This window comes from Haliotis cracherodii, unplaced genomic scaffold (genome assembly GCF_022045235.1).
Source record: "Haliotis cracherodii isolate W230 unplaced genomic scaffold, xgHalCrac1.p SCAF_24, whole genome shotgun sequence".
Lineage (NCBI taxonomy): Eukaryota > Metazoa > Mollusca > Gastropoda > Lepetellida > Haliotidae > Haliotis > Haliotis cracherodii.
In genome coordinates this window covers 452305-470859 of record NW_027266280.1, presented here as the reverse complement: position 1 = coordinate 470859, position 18555 = coordinate 452305, and the positions used below count along the sequence as shown (strand labels likewise).

The 18555-nt window shown below is 44.1% G+C and overlaps 1 protein-coding gene across 3 annotated transcripts in view; it reads right to left on the bottom strand.

Moving 5' to 3' along the window:
* The window catches only part of LOC139472265 (uncharacterized), a 43684-nt gene extending 26679 nt beyond the window's left edge, over positions 1–17005 (bottom strand). For all 3 annotated transcript variants that reach the window (XR_011653876.1, XR_011653877.1, XM_071254673.1), the window contains exon 1: positions 16795–17005. Coding sequence is in view for 1 of the 3 variants with exons in the window: in XM_071254673.1 (XP_071110774.1) it covers positions 16795–16873 (79 nt within the window). In the remaining 2 variants the exon portion in view is untranslated. The remainder of the gene's footprint in view (positions 1–16794) is intronic.
* Positions 17006–18555: the final 1550 nt, after the last annotated feature.

The following is an 18555-nucleotide window of genomic DNA, read 5'->3' as shown; positions in this document are numbered from 1 at the left end:
CTTAAACAAATAGTGGCTGTGTCTAAAGCTTGTGAAGCGTTAAATAATTTTTCATTTAGTGATTGGGGCTTCTACCCTTGACTTCAACTTATGGGATGGATTTCATCTCATATGTGTTTTTGTTTATCCTATTAGCTAAAAGATTCAAATTAGATGATTACTTAATAATGGCATGCAAACATTTGACACAGCCCCTTAGTTAACAGTTTTGGTAATAGCTATTAATATGTAAACAGAGCATGCTGGAACAATGTGTTCTGGCCTCCAAACTCGGTCCAAGCACAGCTAATATCATTAAACAGGCTAGCAATCTATTCTTGCAATCCAGGCACAAGAAGCTGATCTAGTGACCTAATGGCCTCTCAACTAGAACATGACGATGATCCAGGTTCAATTCCGCCCATGGTAAAAAATTACATTATATACATCCAGGTCACAATGATGAGATCTGATTGGTTCACATGATCTTGATAAAGTATTATGTATCCTGCCTGGGAGGGAAATAAATTTCTCAGAGGAAGAATAAATCCCTTATACCCCGCCACGAACAAGTTAGGCTGCACATGGATTTCTGACAGGCAGAATAAATCCCTTTTACCCCACTTCGAAGCAAAAAGACACATCTTTTTCCAAGTCAATGCAAGTCACATGATAGAGCACAAGTTAACCTCAGCTCTATCATGTCTATCGAACAGCTGTTTTCTATCAGTTTTGAATTTGTTTTCGTTCTTTTACAATGTTATAATAGGCTGCTGGGATCTATTCAAGCATAACATGACAATATATGATTAATATTTATAATCCACAAGCTATGAACCTGTGATGCAGCGGAGTCATCAGACGGACGGTATCAACACCCAGACCAACTCACGCAGCTCTTGAATACTGAATCACTTTAACAACTAACAGAAGAGACCTATGTCAGTCACAGTACCCATATTGTACATGATGTATGCTGTAAACTTTAATAAGCAGGCTTAAAACCTGATGACAGCAATTCGATCATTAAAAATACAACACAACATAAGTTGCCAAACACTTTCGTCTGAAGATGAAAACAACGCTAGATGCATGTACTGCCCTGCCAAGCGGATCACTGGCTGCAGCTCCGGACAGCTCCTTGGTGCAAATACTACTTGACATCTGACATGACATGAATACATCTGACATGACATGAAGTATAATTTGTTTAACATCTTGTTGACTGAATCACTGAAGAGGAAAGTGAACATAGTTTAGATGTTGTTGCAATATTTCTGAAGTGTTTGAAATTAAGGAGGGGTCTAGAGATCTTGTCGATAGTGTTTGAAACATGTTGAACTTTTATCATGTTTCATTGTGAACTGCTTCAGTTTATCAAGTTGTTGTGTCTGAATCAGACATCTAGACAGCATGAGCAGTGATTAGAGAAGAGTGGCACACAGGCAGGTCACAGTCACGGTAGCACTTGGATCACGGAGCATGGTGGCACACAGCCAGGTCACAGGGCATGGAGGCACACTGCCAGGTCACAGGGCATGGAGGCACACTGCCAGGTCACAGGTCATGGTGGCACACTGCCAGGTCACAGGGCATGGAGGCACACTGCCAGGTCACAGGGCATGGAGGCACACTGCCAGGTCACAGGGCATGGTGGCACACAGCCAGGTCACAGGGCATGGTGGCACACACCCAGGTCACAGGGCATGGTGGCACACAGCCAGGTCACAGGGCATGGAGGCACACTGCCAGGTCACAGGGCATGGAGGCACACAGCCAGCTCACAGGGCATGGTGGCACACAGCCAGGTCACAGGGCATGGAGGCACACTGCAAGGTCACAGGGCATGGTGGCACACAGCCAGGTCAAAGGGCATGGTGGCACACAGCCAGGTCAAAGGGCATGGTGGCACACAGCCAGGTCTAAGGGCATGGTGGCACACACCCAGGTAAAAGGGCATGGTGGCACACTGCCAGGTCACAGGGCATGGTGGCACACAGCCAGGTCACAGGGCATGGAGGCACACTGCCAGGTCAAAGGGCATGGAGGCACACTGCCAGGTCAAAGGGCATGGTGGCACACAGCCAGGTCACAGGGCATGGAGGCACACTGCCAGGTCACAGGGCATGGAGGCACACAGCCAGGTCACAGGGCATGGAGGCACACTGCCAGGTCACAGGGCATGGTGGCACACAGCCAGGTCACAGGGCATGGTGGCACACAGCCAGGTCACAGGGCATGGAGGCACACAGCCAGGACACAGGGCATGGAGGCACACAGCCAGGTCACAGGGCATGGAGGCACACTGCCAGGTCACAGGGCATGGTGGCACACAGCCAGGTCACAGGGCATGGTGGCACACAGCCAGGTCAAAGGGCATGGTGGCACACACCCAGGTCAAAGGGCATGGTGGCACACAGCCAGGTGACAGGGCATGGTGGCACACAGCCAGGTCACAGGGCATGGAGGCACACAGCCAGGTCACAGGGCATGGAGGCACACAGCCAGGTCACAGGGCATGGTGGCACACAGCCAGGTCACAGGGCATGGTGGCACACAGCCAGGTCAAAGGGCATGGTGGTACACAGCCAGGTCAAAGGGCATGGTGGCACACACCCAGGTCAAAGGGCATGGTGGCACACAGCCAGGTCAAAGGGCATGGTGGCACACAGCCAGGTCACAGGGCATGGTGGCACACAGCCAGGTCACAGGGCATGGTGGCACACAGCCAGGTCACAGGGCATAATGGCACACAGCCAGGTCAAAGGGCATGGTGGCACACAGCCAGGTCACAGGGCATGGTGGCACACAGCCAGGTCCTGTACTAATCACCTGTACTGATCTCCGGTACTGATCTCCTGTACTGATCTCCTGTACTCATCTCCTGTACTGATCTCCTGTACTCATCTCCTGTACTCATCTCCTGTACTGATCTCCTGTACTGATCTCCTGTACTCATCTCCTGTACTGATCTCCTGTACTGATCTCCTGTACTGATCTCCTGTACTCATCTCCTGTACTGATCTCCTGTACTCATCTCCTGTACTCATCTCCTGTACTGATCTCCTGTACTAATCTCCTGTACTCATATCCTGTACTGATCTCCTGTACTGATCTCCTGTACTCATCTCCTGTACTCATCTCCTGTACTGATCTCCTGTACTCATCTCCTGTACTGATCTCCTGTACTGATCTCCTGTACTCATCTCCTGTACTCATCTCCTGTACTGATCTCCTGTACTGATCTCCTGTACTCATCTCCTGTACTCATCTCCTGTACTGATCTCCTGTACTCATCTCCTGTACTGATCTCCTGTACTGATCTCCTGTACTGATCTCCTGTACTGATCTCCTGTACTGATCTCCTGTACTGATCTCCTGTACTCATCTCCTGTACTGATCTCCTGTACTCATCTCCTGTACTCATCTCCTGTACTCATCTCCTGTACTGATCTCCTGTACTGATCTCCTGTACTGATCTCCTGTACTGATCTCCTGTACTCATCTCCTGTACTCATCTCCTGTACTGATCTCCGGTACTGATCTCCTGTACTGATCTGCTGTACTCATCTCCTGTACTGATCTCCTGTACTGATCTCCTGTACTCATCTCCTGTACTGATCTCCTGTACTCATCTCCTGTACTCATCTCCTGTACTCATCTCCTGTACTGATCTCCTGTACTGATCTCCTGTACTCATCTCCTGTACTCATCTCCTGTACTCATCTCCTGTACTGATCACCTGTACTGATCTGCTGTACTGATCTCCTGTACTGATCTCCTGTACTCATCTCCTGTACTCATCTCCTGTACTGATCTCCGGTACTGATCTCCTGTACTGATCTGCTGTACTCATCTCCTGTACTGATCTCCTGTACTGATCTCCTGTACTGATCTCCTGTACTGATCTCCTGTACTCATCTCCTGTACTCATCTCCTGTACTGATCACCTGTACTGATCTGCTGTACTGATCTCCTGTACTGATCTCCTGTACTCATCTCCTGTACTCATCTCCTGTACTGATCTCTGGTACTGATCTCCTGTACTGATCTCCTGTACTCATCTCCTGTACTCATCTCCTGTACTGATCTCCGGTACTGATCTCCTGTACTGATCTGCTGTACTCATCTCCTGTACTGATCTCCTGTACTGATCTCCTGTACTCATCTCCTGTACTGATCTCCTGTACTCATCTCCTGTACTCATCTCCTGTACTCATCTCCTGTACTCATCTCCTGTACTGATCTCCTGTACTGATCTCCTGTACTGATCTCCTGTACTCATCTCCTGTACTGATCTCCTGTACTCATCTCCTGTACTGATCTCCTGTACTGATCACCTGTACTGATCTCCTGTACTCATCTCCTGTACTCATCTCCTGTACTCATCTCCTGTACTGATCTCCTGTACTGATCTGCTGTACTGATCTCCTGTACTGATCTCCTGTACTGATCTCCTGTACTCATCTCCTGTACTGATCTCCTGTACTCATCTCCTGTACTCATCTCCTGTACTCATCTCCTGTACTGATCTCCGGTACTGATCTCCTGTACTGATCTCCTGTACTGATCTCCTGTACTGATCTCCTGTACTGATCTCCTGTACTCATCTCCTGTACTGATCTCCTGTACTCATCTCCTGTACTCATCTCCTGTACTCATCTCCTGTACTGATCTCCTGTACTGATCTCCTGTACTCATCTCCTGTACTGATCTCCTGTACTCATCTCCTGTACTCATCTCCTGTACTCATCTCCTGTACTGATCTCCTGTACTGATCTCCTGTACTCATCTCCTGTACTCATCTCCTGTACTCATCTCCTGTACTGATCACCTGTACTCATCTCCTGTACTGATCTCCTGTACTCATCTCCGGTACTCATCTCCTGTACTCATCTCCTGTACTCATCTCCTGTACTCATCTCCTGTACTCATCTCCTGTACTGATCTGCTGTACTGATCTCCTGTACTGATCTCCTGTACTCATCTCCTGTACTCATCTCCTGTACTGATCTCCGGTACTGATCTCCTGTACTGATCTGCTGTACTCATCTCCTGTACTGATCTCCTGTACTGATCTCCTGTACTGATCTCCTGTACTCATCTCCTGTACTGATCTCCTGTACTCATCTCCTGTACTCATCTCCTGTACTGATCACCTGTACTGATCTGCTGTACTGATCTCCTGTACTGATCTCCTGTACTCATCTCCTGTACTCATCTCCTGTACTGATCTCCGGTACTGATCTCCTGTACTGATCTCCTGTACTGATCTCCTGTACTCATCTCCTGTACTGATCTCCGGTACTGATCTCCTGTACTGATCTGCTGTACTCATCTCCTGTACTGATCTCCTGTACTGATCTCCTGTACTCATCTCCTGTACTGATCTCCTGTACTCATCTCCTGTACTCATCTCCTGTACTCATCTCCTGTACTCATCTCCTGTACTGATCTCCTGTACTGATCTCCTGTACTGATCTCCTGTACTCATCTCCTGTACTGATCTCCTGTACTCATCTCCTGTACTGATCTCCTGTACTGATCACCTGTACTGATCTCCTGTACTCATCTCCTGTACTCATCTCCTGTACTCATCTCCTGTACTGATCTCCTGTACTGATCTGCTGTACTGATCTCCTGTACTGATCTCCTGTACTGATCTCCTGTACTCATCTCCTGTACTCATCTCCTGTACTCATCTCCTGTACTCATCTCCTGTACTGATCTCCTGTACTCATCTCCTGTACTCATCTCCTGTACTCATCTCCTGTACTCATCTCCTGTACTCATCTCCTGTACTGATCTCCTGTACTGATCTCCTGTACTGATCTCCTGTACTGATCTCCTGTACTCATCTCCTGTACTCATCTCCTGTACTGATCTCCGGTACTGATCTCCTGTACTGATCTGCTGTACTCATCTCCTGTACTGATCTCCTGTACTGATCTCCTGTACTGATCTCCTGTACTCATCTCCTGTACTCATCTCCTGTACTCATCTCCTGTACTGATCTGCTGTACTCATCTCCTGTACTGATCTCCTGTACTCATCTCCTGTACTCATCTCCTGTACTCATCTCCTGTACTCATCTCCTGTACTCATCTCCTGTACTCATCTCCTGTACTGATCTCCTGTACTGATCTCCTGTACTGATCTCCTGTACTCATCTCCTGTACTGATCTCCTGTACTGATCTCCTGTACTGATCTCCTGTACTGATCTCCTGTACTCATCTCCTGTACTGATCTCCTGTACTGATCTCCGGTACTGATCTCCTGTACTGATCTGCTGTACTCATCTCCTGTACTCATCTCCTGTACTGATCTCCTGTACTGATCTCCTGTACTGATCTCCTGTACTGATCTCCTGTACTGATCTCCTGTACTGATCTCCTGTACTCATCTCCTGTACTCATCTCCTGTACTCATCTCCTGTACTGATCTCCTGTACTCATCTCCTGTACTCATCTCCTGTACTCATCTCCTGTACTCATCTCCTGTACTGATCACCTGTACTGATCTGCTGTACTGATCTCCTGTACTGATCTCCTGTACTCATCTCCTGTACTGATCTCCTGTACTGATCTCCTGTACTGATCTCCTGTACTCATCTCCTGTACTGATCTCCTGTACTGATCTCCTGTACTGATCTGCTGTACTCATCTCCTGTACTGATCTCCTGTACTGATCTCCTGTACTCATCTCCTGTACTGATCTCCTGTACTCATCTCCTGTACTGATCTCCTGTACTGATCTCCTGTACTCATCTCCTGTACTGATCTCCTGTACTCATCTCCTGTACTGATCTGCTGTACTCATCTCCTGTACTGATCTCCTGTACTCATCTCCTGTACTGATCTCCTGTACTCATCTCCTGTACTGATCTCCTGTACTGATCTCCTGTACTGATCTCCTGTACTGATCTCCTGTACTCATCTCCTGTACTGATCTCCTGTACTCATCTCCTGTACTGATCTGCTGTACTCATCTCCTGTACTGATCTCCTGTACTCATCTCCTGTACTGATCTCCTGTACTGATCTCCTGTACTCATCTCCTGTACTGATCTCCTGTACTCATCTCCTGTACTGATCTGCTGTACTCATCTCCTGTACTGATCTCCTGTACTCATCTCCTGTACTGATCTCCTGTACTGATCTCCTGTACTGATCTCCTGTACTGATCTCCTGTACTGATCTCCTGTACTGATCTCCTGTACTCATCTCCTGTACTGATCTCCTGTACTCATCTCCTGTACTGATCTGCTGTACTCATCTCCTGTACTGATCTCCTGTACTCATCTCCTGTACTGATCTCCTGTACTCATCTCCTGTACTGATCTCCTGTACTGATCTCCTGTACTGATCTCCTGTACTGATCTCCTGTACTCATCTCCTGTACTCATCTCCTGTACTGATCTCCTGTACTCATCTCCTGTACTGATCTCCTGTACTGATCTCCTGTACTGATCTCCTGTACTCATCTCCTGTACTGATCTCCTGTACTGATCTCCTGTACTGATCTGCTGTACTCATCTCCTGTACTGATCTCCTGTACTGATCTCCTGTACTCATCTCCTGTACTCATCTCCTGTACTCATCTCCTGTACTCATCTCCTGTACTGATCTCCTGTACTCATCTCCTGTACTGATCTCCTGTACTGATCTCCTGTACTGATCTCCTGTACTGATCTGCTGTACTCATCTCCTGTACTGATCTCCTGTACTGATCTCCTGTACTCATCTCCTGTATGTACTGATCTCCTGTACTGATCTCCTGTACTGATCTCCTGTACTGATCTGCTGTACTCATCTCCTGTACTGATCTCCTGTACTCATCTCCTGTACTCATCTCCTGTACTGATCTCCGGTACTGATCTCCTGTACTCATCTCCTGTACTCATCTCCTGTACTGATCTCCTGTACTGATCTCCTGTACTGATCTGCTGTACTCATCTCCTGTACTGATCTCCTGTACTGATCTCCTGTACTCATCTCCTGTACTGATCTCCTGTACTCATCTCCTGTACTGATCTCCTGTACTGATCTCCTGTACTGATCTCCTGTACTCATCTCCTGTACTCATCTCCTGTACTGATCTCCTGTACTAATCTCCTGTACTCATCTCCTGTACTCATCTCCTGTACTGATCTCCTGTACTGATCTCCTGTACTCATCTCCTGTACTCATCTCCTGTACTCATCTCCTGTACTAATCTCCTGTACTCATCTCCTGTACTGATCTCCTGTACTGATCTCCTGTACTCATCTCCTGTACTGATCTCCTGTACTGATCTCCTGTACTGATCTCCTGTACTCATCTCCTGTACTCATCTCCTGTACTGATCTCCTGTACTGATCTCCTGTACTGATCTCCTGTACTCATCTCCTGTACTGATCTCCTGTACTCATCTCCTGTACTCATCTCCTGTACTGATCTCCTGTACTGATCTCCTGTACTGATCTCCTGTACTGATCTCCTGTACTGATCTCCTGTACTGATCTCCTGTACTCATCTCCTGTACTGATCTCCTGTACTGATCTCCTGTACTGATCTCCTGTACTGATCTCCTGTACTGATCTCCTGTACTCATCTCCTGTACTGATCTCCTGTACTGATCTCCTGTACTGATCTCCTGTACTGATCTCCTGTACTGATCTCCTGTACTGATCTCCTGTACTGATCTCCTGTACTCATCTCCTGTACTGATCTCCTGTACTCATCTCCTGTACTGATCTCCTGTACTGATCTCCGGTACTATTCTCCTGTACTGATCTCCTGTACTAATCATCATCACAAAGTATTCCCATTGTGGACCTCAAACTTTTCTCAAACAATCTCTTTCATTCCTAGAACGGCATCACACACATTTCTTCACAACAGCACCATTCTAGAGCCCAGTAATTTAATGAACATAAAAACACATCAATCTTGGCCAAACATGGAATTCTTTCTGACACAGGCAATAAATATCAAATTTTCCATCATGGCATCCAACAGTTGGAACTACACAGGGGGAGCACAAAGAAATGCCCCTGTCCACAAAATCAATAACTTTCTCCTCAATATTCTGATCACCAACCTGCATGATTCCAATATGAATTAATAAAAGAGACGAGCAATCAACTAGGTCACGGTGACCCAGATCAAACCCATCTGCCGGACATGGTTGAAGGGAGCCATTACCAGAGCAGCCCTCATGGCTGCTGCCATCGATGCTTGGCACTCTGAACTTGGGGAACTAATTATATAGTTACTATGTTGACCACATTTCGGATACAAACCAAGAAAACTAAAAGTTGGTAGATTTTGTTAGGGGTGTCGTAGGGTATCATATCACACGACACAGAGTGCAGCATTCCGGGCACCCCTGTTGAGAGAGAGTCTGGTTTTACGCCACTTATAGTAATATTTCAGAGATATCACGGTGGGGTACACCAATGGGCTTCATACATCGTACCCATGTGGAGAATCGGGGTTTTACATGATGCACAGATGTGCGTCCAGGACACACAAATGTTAAGATTGGACGCAGAAAAAGAATACACTGCATCCCTTGGGACGCACAATAACATTCATTGTACCTACAGTGCCTCAAGAGCAGCTATAGGTGTCTCATTTCATCCATCAATCATGATCAGTCCACATGATCATTGATTCAATCCAGGCTCTAAAGTAATTATCTAAACATACAGTACACTACACCATTACATTACCATACAGGGCCCTCATATTGTCTGCAAGGGCCTTCATATTGCCTGCAAGGGCCTTCATATTGCCTGCAAGGACCCTCATATTGCCTGCAAGGACCCTCATATTGTCTGCAAGGACCCTCATATTGCCTGCAAGGACCCTCATACTGCCTGCAAAGACCCTCATACTGCCTGCAAGGACCCTCATATTGTCTGCCAGGACCCTCATATTGTCTGCAAGGACCCTCATATTGTCTGCAAGGACCCTCATATTGCCTGCAGGGACCTCATATTGCCTGCAGGGACCCTCATTTTGCCTGCAAGGAGCTTCATATTGCCTGCAGAGACCCTCATATTGCTGGCAAGGACCCTCATATTGCTGGCAAGGATCCTCATATTGCCTGAAGAGACCTCATATTGCCTGCAGGGATCCTCATATTGCCTGAAGAGACCTCATATCGTCTGCAGGGACCTCATATTGCCTGCAACGACCCTCATATTGCCTGAAGAGACCTCATATTGCCTGCAGGGATCCTCATATTGCCTTCAAGGATCCTCATATCGTCTGCAGGGACCTCATATTGCCTGCAAGGACCCTCATATTGCCTGCAAGGATCCTCATATTGCCTGAAGAGACCTCATATTGCCTGCAGGGATCCTCATATTGCCTGAAGAGACCTCATATCGTCTGCAGGGACCTCATATTGCCTGCAACGACCCTCATATTGCCTGAAGAGACCTCATATTGCCTGCAGGGATCCTCATATTGCCTTCAAGGATCCTCATATCGTCTGCAGGGACCTCATATTGCCTGCAAGGACCCTCATATTGCCTGCAAGGACCCTCATACTGCCTGCATGGACCCTCATATTGCCTGCAAGGACCCTCATATTGCTGGCAAGGACCCTCATATTGCCTGCAAGGACCCTCATACTGCTTGCAAGGACCCTCATATTGTCTCCAAGGACCCTCATATTGCTGGCAAGGACCCTCATATTGCTGGCAAGGACCCTCATAATGCCTGCAAGGACTCTTATATTGCCTGCAGGGACCCTCATATTGCCTGCAGGGACCCTCACTTTGCCTGCAAGGAGCTTCATATTGCCTTCAGGGACCCTCATATTGCTGGAAAGGACCCTCATATTGCTTGCAAGGACCCTCTTATTCCTGGCAAGGACCCTCATATTGCTCGCAAGGACCCTCTTATTGCTGGCAAGGACCCTCTTATTGCTGGGAAGGACACTCTTATTGCTGGCAAGGACCCTCTTTTTGCTGGCAAGGACCCTCTTATTGCCTGCAAGGACCTCTTATTGCTGGCAAGGATGCTCATATTGTTTGCAAGGACCCTCTTCTTACCTGCAAGGACCCTCAAAATTTATTATTGGGGGTCTCCTGGACTCCACATTTGTCAGTCCCAGTAAAACCCTGTATAACTGTGTAAAGTGTCATATTTGGACATGCATAAAAAAATTAAAAAAACTTCTTTGATTCTGGTAAACAGCTGACTTCAGCTCCCTCAAGAAACCTTTTACTCAGATAGATTCCCACACAAAGTTTCTCAAGTCTCAAATTTTAAACCAATTCAATCAGAAGAAAGGAGCACAAAAAAATAGAAAATGCTTTCACCATGTTAACACAAACTCATGTGTCCTTCAATCGGTGTAATGTACAAGCCTGTGCTCTATAGTCTTGTCTGTCGGCTCAGTTTATTTAACGCCACACTCAGCAAAATTCCTGCCTGTAAATAATCCTGTCCGTAACAGACAATCCAGTGATCAATATTGTGAACAGTGATCCTCGCCGTCAGGTAACGAGGACACACCATCGCAATGCCTGACCAACCGATCCACTAGGTTACCTCTTCAAACCAGCATAGTTTGCTGGGGACCTTCACTAGCCCGAAATCTCCACAGGGAAACTTCTGAATACTTCCAATATATGAAACGTTTCAAGAAGACATACCTTCATTTGGATAACAGCACTGTCCTGTGGCAGACAGAATATTGGCCTTCTGTCCGTACCACCATGAATATCTGAATATATACTTATTTCAGAAGAACTGGCTGTTGGAATCACCTGCCCGTTGTAAGAAGTTCAGTTTGTTTGCTGTTTAATGCCGTACTCAGCAATATTCCAGCTACCGGGTATATGATAGAGCCTTGACTAAACAAGCACGTGTTGCTGAAGACCTATTCTACCACAGATGTTTACAACAAGCATGGGTTGCTGGAGACCTATTCTACCACAGATGTTTACAACAAGCATGGGTTGCTGGAGACCTATTCTACCACAGATGTTTACAACAAGCATGGGTTGCTGAAGACCTATTCTACCACAGATGTTTACAACAAGCATGGGTTGCTGAAGACCTATTCTATCCCTGATCTTTACGGGCCGTTGTAAGAAGTGTAACAAGGATTGTCATCCTCAACATGCTCAATGGACGGACCAAGGAACTGGTGGTTGGCCTGGCATGAATGTACACAGGAGTTTCTGTTTATTCTGACAACTCCAAGTTACAGCAGACCCCCATATTGGCACTCCCTTCACCTCTCCCCCTCCCCCACCCCCAGGTGATGTCAATTCTAATTAACAACCTAGTAATTCTGATGTTCAGAAATATGACAACATGAAATAGATCTTAACCCCCCATCTCTACATCCTGTACATATCATTGTAATCTTGGAAATTATTCCATATTTGGCTTTGACCAGAAATGGCAACAAAAAAACAAAAAAAATCTTTTGGCAGCAGAGAATTAATGAGGTTCCTAGAGCAAGTTATTAATTTCTTGCTTTCACCTTTTTCTGATATGATATGAAAGCAATGCAAGAGTCTTCATGCTGACTCGGGAGAATAACTTCAAGCAGCCTATTGATTTTTGACGCATTTTAGTCCCAAAAAGAATTAATCTTCCCTCCTAATTCAACATTCATGTGGCTGAGTTACGATCGGCCCAAGTTGAATATTACATGCTTGATCCCTGCCCATACAGACCATCGTGAGTCATGGCGCATCGTCCCACCATGAAACACACAACTGTTTCTCTATCTGAGGTGTCCATTTCCCCAATTCATGGCTTACTGGACACAATGTGATTGATCTGGCACAAACACAATCATCACGCCCATCTCTCCCCGGCATGTCCATCTCACAGACTGCCACAGCTCTGGTATCACTCACAGTGGGCCATACTACCAAACACTGTGTGGAGTCAAACACAGGCATTGTGGTACCCCTATCTACAGGAGTTGCTTCTCAACTGGTGTGTTTCTTTACACAGGATTTAGGGAATGTTGAATGATTCTATTTGCTAAGAACAGTTGTGTTTTCCTCCCACTGAGTCATTTAGGTCTATATTCGACAGACACCCATCATTTAGGTCTACCTAAGACAGACACCCATCATTTAGGTTTATCTAAGACAGACACCCATCATTTAGGTTTATCTAAGACAGACACCGACCATTTAGGTCTACCTAAGACAGACACCCATCATTTAGGTCTACCTAAGACAGACACCCATCATTTAGGTTTATCTAAGACAGACACTTATCATTTAGGTCTACCTAAGACAGACACCCATCATTTAGGTCTATCTAAGACAAATACTCACCATTTAGGTCTATCTAAGACACACATCCATCATTTAGGTCTACCCTAGATCGACACTAAATCTGTGTATCAGTACTGTGGCTGATACATCTGTGTATCAGTACTGTGGCTGATACATCTGTGTATCAGTACTGTGGCTGATACATCTGTGTATCAGTACTGTGGATGATACATCTGTGTATCAGTACTGTGGCCGATACATCTGGGTATCAGTACTGTGGCCGATACATCTGTGTATCAGTACTGTGGATGATATATCTGTGTATCAGTACTGTGGCCAATACATCTGGGTATCAATACTGTGGCCGGTACATCTGTGTATCGGTACTGTGGCTGATACATCTGTGTATCAGTACTGTGGCCGGTACATCTGTGTATCAGTACTGTGGATGATACATCCGTGTATCAGTACTGTGGATGATACATCTGTGTATCAGTACTGTAGGCAATACATGTTTGTATCAGTACTGTGGCCAATACATCTGTGTATCAATACTGTGGCCGGTACATCTGTGTATCAGTACTGTGGCTGATACATCTGTGTATCAGTACTGTGGCCGATACATCTGTGTATCAGTACTGTAGGCAATACATCTGTGTATTAGAATATATGCGATCGTTTCATTAGTTCTGGGACGCCTGTCTTGAATATACAATACTGGAATGGATTGCATGTATGTGACAAGTATGGCCAAAGACGTAACTAGACATCCATGTTTGTCTCACCTTACATTAAAATACTAACTCCTGAACATGCTGAATGGTTAAAGAGTGGGCAACTATTTTCCGTGGTGTCTGCTCATATACCCTGCAGAGAAATCAATCGGAACACACAATAGGAAACTTTCTTATCTCCCATAAGTATAGCTGAGCTGAAATTAACCAATGTTTTTCAAAATACATTGGGTAAAGGGAAAAAACTGGTGTGTTATGTGCTGGCTATCAACATGGCTGAAGCAAAGCATTTTACTCAGTGAAACACATATTCAGGACCTGTGTGAATGAATGTCGTTGAGATAAATTCGTTGCAAACTGATCCCTCAGGCATATGGTGAGATGTACTGTGAGATGTACTGTGAGAGAGCCTGACTCAGCCACAGAGTACATCACACCATCTACCCCTCGCGATCTGTTGACAACATCTAATGTACGTCTGTGGTATGGCTAGTGGGGGGTGTCAAGTAAACTTGATTTTACATCAATTACATAATATTAACATTGTAAAATATTTTCTTTTTCAATTTTAGAACGCACCACAGATAAGAGCACATACATGTATCGTGAAACATATCGGATCATGAGCAAGGTATCGTGATACATATCGGATCACACAGTTGGTGTATCGTCCCAGCCCTACTAGACATGATGATTTACCATTTCAACTGTATTTCCTGCTCTCCAAGACATTGTTTTACATGCAGAGATAGCAAGGGAACACTATGACATGATAAATGCTCTGACTCTGCCATATTTTGTTTCAGCCCTGGAAATTGACAGACAGTACTTAAGGGAAAATAAACCTTATCAGTGCACTGCTTTTGATGTTTTGAAAACAATATTTGCATTAACGATGTTACAATCTATTCAATTCTACAAAGTTGTATATACCCATGAGACTTGCACAAATGAGCCTGTCTTGAAACATACACCTGTCAATCAGTAAAGACAACTGTCACTCAAACGCACATGACCATGTTAATGTCAGCACTCTTCTATTACCAAACACTGGTGATTCCCTGTGAAAACAGCCAATTACAATAATGGCTGGTAGACAGTGGCAAGTGATCAGAACAAACATAGACCCTCCAGCAATTAGCTTCTTCATTAACGAGGTGTTAGGCTTCCATTAGAGGCGGTGTTTATTGGCTGACAAAGTTGTGAGTGCTCCTGCGTCAATAACATGTTAACGAGTGTTTCTGTTTGCGGCATTAAAGGTTGTACTGACTACACAGCTTTGACAAGATGTTGCCAAACATGTATGTCAAACAAACAGCTTTCACATGCTCACAAACATTTACATACCACATGTGACATGACACAAGACAATGAGCAAGACAGGCATTTCAGAATTCTTTTCAACCCAGCAAAACTTCATGCAAAGATATCTACAGTACATAATGGCATGCATACTCATGTTGTGTATTGATAATATTGTGTTATTCGTAGCACTTGACTTTAAATAAAGTGTCATGACTAGGGCTGGCAAAAAAATCGACAATCGGAATTATCATCAACATGATCAATGGGAAGAAATATTAATGATTTAGATATGAAAATTATGCTATCGATTATATCTTACATAAACTATTGTGATGAAATAAAATTTAGATATCCCCAAACAGACTTGTTATTGTCAATAATGTTAATTGCTAAAGATGGAAAGTAACTGTTTTAATTATATCTCAAATGTCCACAAAGTAATCCCTGAATCGATGTGCCACCTCTCACCAGTGGAGTGAAATATGTTCATTTCCTTTGAATCTTTTTTTCATATTTGCCCAAAGATACTTCTCTGATCATCTATCTGTATGATCTGTACCGATAGCCAGCCCTTGTCATGCCACATTTTAAATAGGAACTCGTGATAGGGTTATACCAGTCTACCGAGTATCAGTCAGTCATTTGTATTAATCAATAACATGGCTACAGCAGTATTTTAGAAAAAACAAACACATACACGTATCTTACTATTTATCAGGCAAAGATAATTCATAAGATAATTAATAAGATAACCAGTTAGACAAGCATATAGTTGGACTGACCCTGAAATAAACTTACGTAGAAGTGGAAACCAGAACAGTATTTCATAACGGAAGTATGTGGTTAACATGAAGTCTCTTAATTTCAGGCAGAGCTGGAAAGGGATGAGTACAGGCTGCTTGACAGCATTAGAAATTGACACTAGTCCCGTAGTCCTTGCCAAACTGCCCAATAGTTAAGGTACCATAAGGACTACTAGAAACGTACCATTTGTAATGGTTTTGCTACATGTTATCATTACATTACAATACTAGTAGACTAAAACAGTTAGTTTCTATTGGCTGCTGAAGCTGAGAAGGGGTGAGAGTGGGGTGGATGTTCTGTTTATGGGGTCTGTAAGAGCAGCTAATGCACAGTTAGCACATAACGTAATCTTGTAAAACTGTTCTGACGGACTTGTTCGTTCTACTTTAATTAAACTCTGGTTTCTTCACCATCTTGGACAATTAACTACACATGATGGAATTCACACGACCAGTATCAATCTAATATACCATAGATATATACCATAGATATATACCATTGATGTCACATGTATGTTCTTCAGGCTCGGAAAACTCGAAAAAACGGCCTGTAGACTCAGTTTTTGACTGCTAACATTTGTCACACAAAAAAACGACAACATTTCACACGCATTTAACTCTCAAAATTATTGACGTACCGTGCAACATGCACTGGCATCACGTGCGACCAAACGAATTATGCTAAGTACAAGTCCGTATTCATATGGTTCTGTCGACCAAACCCCACCTGTCAATCTTGTCGCCAAGGCCAGCCACACACAGGCGATCCAAACTCCGTTCGCTGCTTTGCTGCAATGGTACTCCATATTTCCTGTGCCGAGATAAATCAGATGACTCTATGGCTTGTCTATGTGCATTAAATTACGTAAAAGACCATTCCATTTCATTGTAGTCTTGCGGTCATCGGTAGTCATTTGCTTATCATTTGCAGAGTTGAAATCGACATGGCTGCTAACATCGCAGATAAATGCTTCCCACAAACTAGTTATAAGTGTGTGGCACATCAACGGTCGTCTGTTGAATTCAGTCTCAACAGAGGCGACGAAACTTCAAATTCTTCAGTTCATCATCATGTTAGACACTTATATCCGAAGCAAATATACACAATCCAATTTTATAAGTAGCATACGTTATTTCAATTTCAACTGTTTGGTATGTTCTCCCAGTATTGAGAATTCATTACTAACTGTGTATCACCACGTTGAAGCATGTGTAGCAGTTGGTGTCTGAATGTCGTCATGTAACAAATCACTTTCCGACACCTGGTATATGGCATCATTAATATTAATGTATTCAAAGAAGGTCATATTCTGCTTTTCGCATGAGAATGAATACTGTTTTATGTAGTCAGGCGCTAAGTCATCAGTGTTAAGGCGGCGTGTATGTACAGTTTGTAAGTACAGTGTGTAAGTACAGTGTGTAAGTAAGTACAGTGTGTAAGTAAGTACAGTGTGTATGTAAGTACAGTGTGTAAGTAAGTACAGTGTGTATGTAAGTACAGTGTGTAAGTAAGTACAGTGTGTAAGTACAGTGTGTAAGTAAGTACAGTGTGTAAGTAAGTACAGTGTGTAAGTAAGTACAGTGTGTAAGTAAGTACAGTGTGTAAGTAAGTACAGTGTGTAAGTACAGTGTGTAAGTAAGTACAGTGTGTAAGTACAGTGTGTAAGTAAGTACAGTGTGTAAGTAGGTACAGTGTGTATGTAAGTACAGTGTGTAAGTAAGTACAGTGTGTAAGTAAGTACAGTGTGTAAGTAAGTACAGTGTGTAAGTAAGTACAGTGTGTAAGTACAGTGTGTAAGTAAGTACAGTGTGTAAGTACAGTGTGTAAGTAAGTACAGTGTGTAAGTAAGTACAGTGTGTAAGTAAGTACAGTGTGTAAGTAAGTACAGTGTGTAAGTAAGTACAGTGTGTAAGTAAGTACAGTATGTAGGTACAGTGTGTAAGTAAGTACAGTGTGTAAGTACAGTGTATAAGTAAGTACAGTGTGTAAGTAAGTACAGTGTGTAATTAAGTACAGTGTGTAAGTAAGTACAGTGTGTATGTAAGTACAGTGTGTATGTAAGTACAGTATGTAAGTAAGTACAGTGTGTATGTAAGTACAGTATGTAAGTACAGTGTGTAAGTAAGTACAGTGTGTAAGTAAGTACAGTGTGTAAGTAAGTACAGTGTGTAAGTAAGTACAGTGTGTAAGTAAGTACAGTATGTAAGTACAGTGTGTAAGTAAGTACAGTGTGTAAGTAAGTACAGTGTGTATGTAAGTACAGTGTGTAAGTAAGTACAGTGTGTAAGTACAGTGTGTAAGTAAGTACAGTGTGTAAGTACAGATTGTAAGTAAGTACAGTGTGTAAGTAAGTACAGTGTGTATGTAAGTACAGTGTGTATGTAAGTACAGTGTGTAAGTAAGTACAGTGTGTAAGTACAGTGTGTAAGTAAGTACAGTGTGTAAGTAAGTACAGTGTGTATGTAAGTACAGTGTGTATGTAAGTAC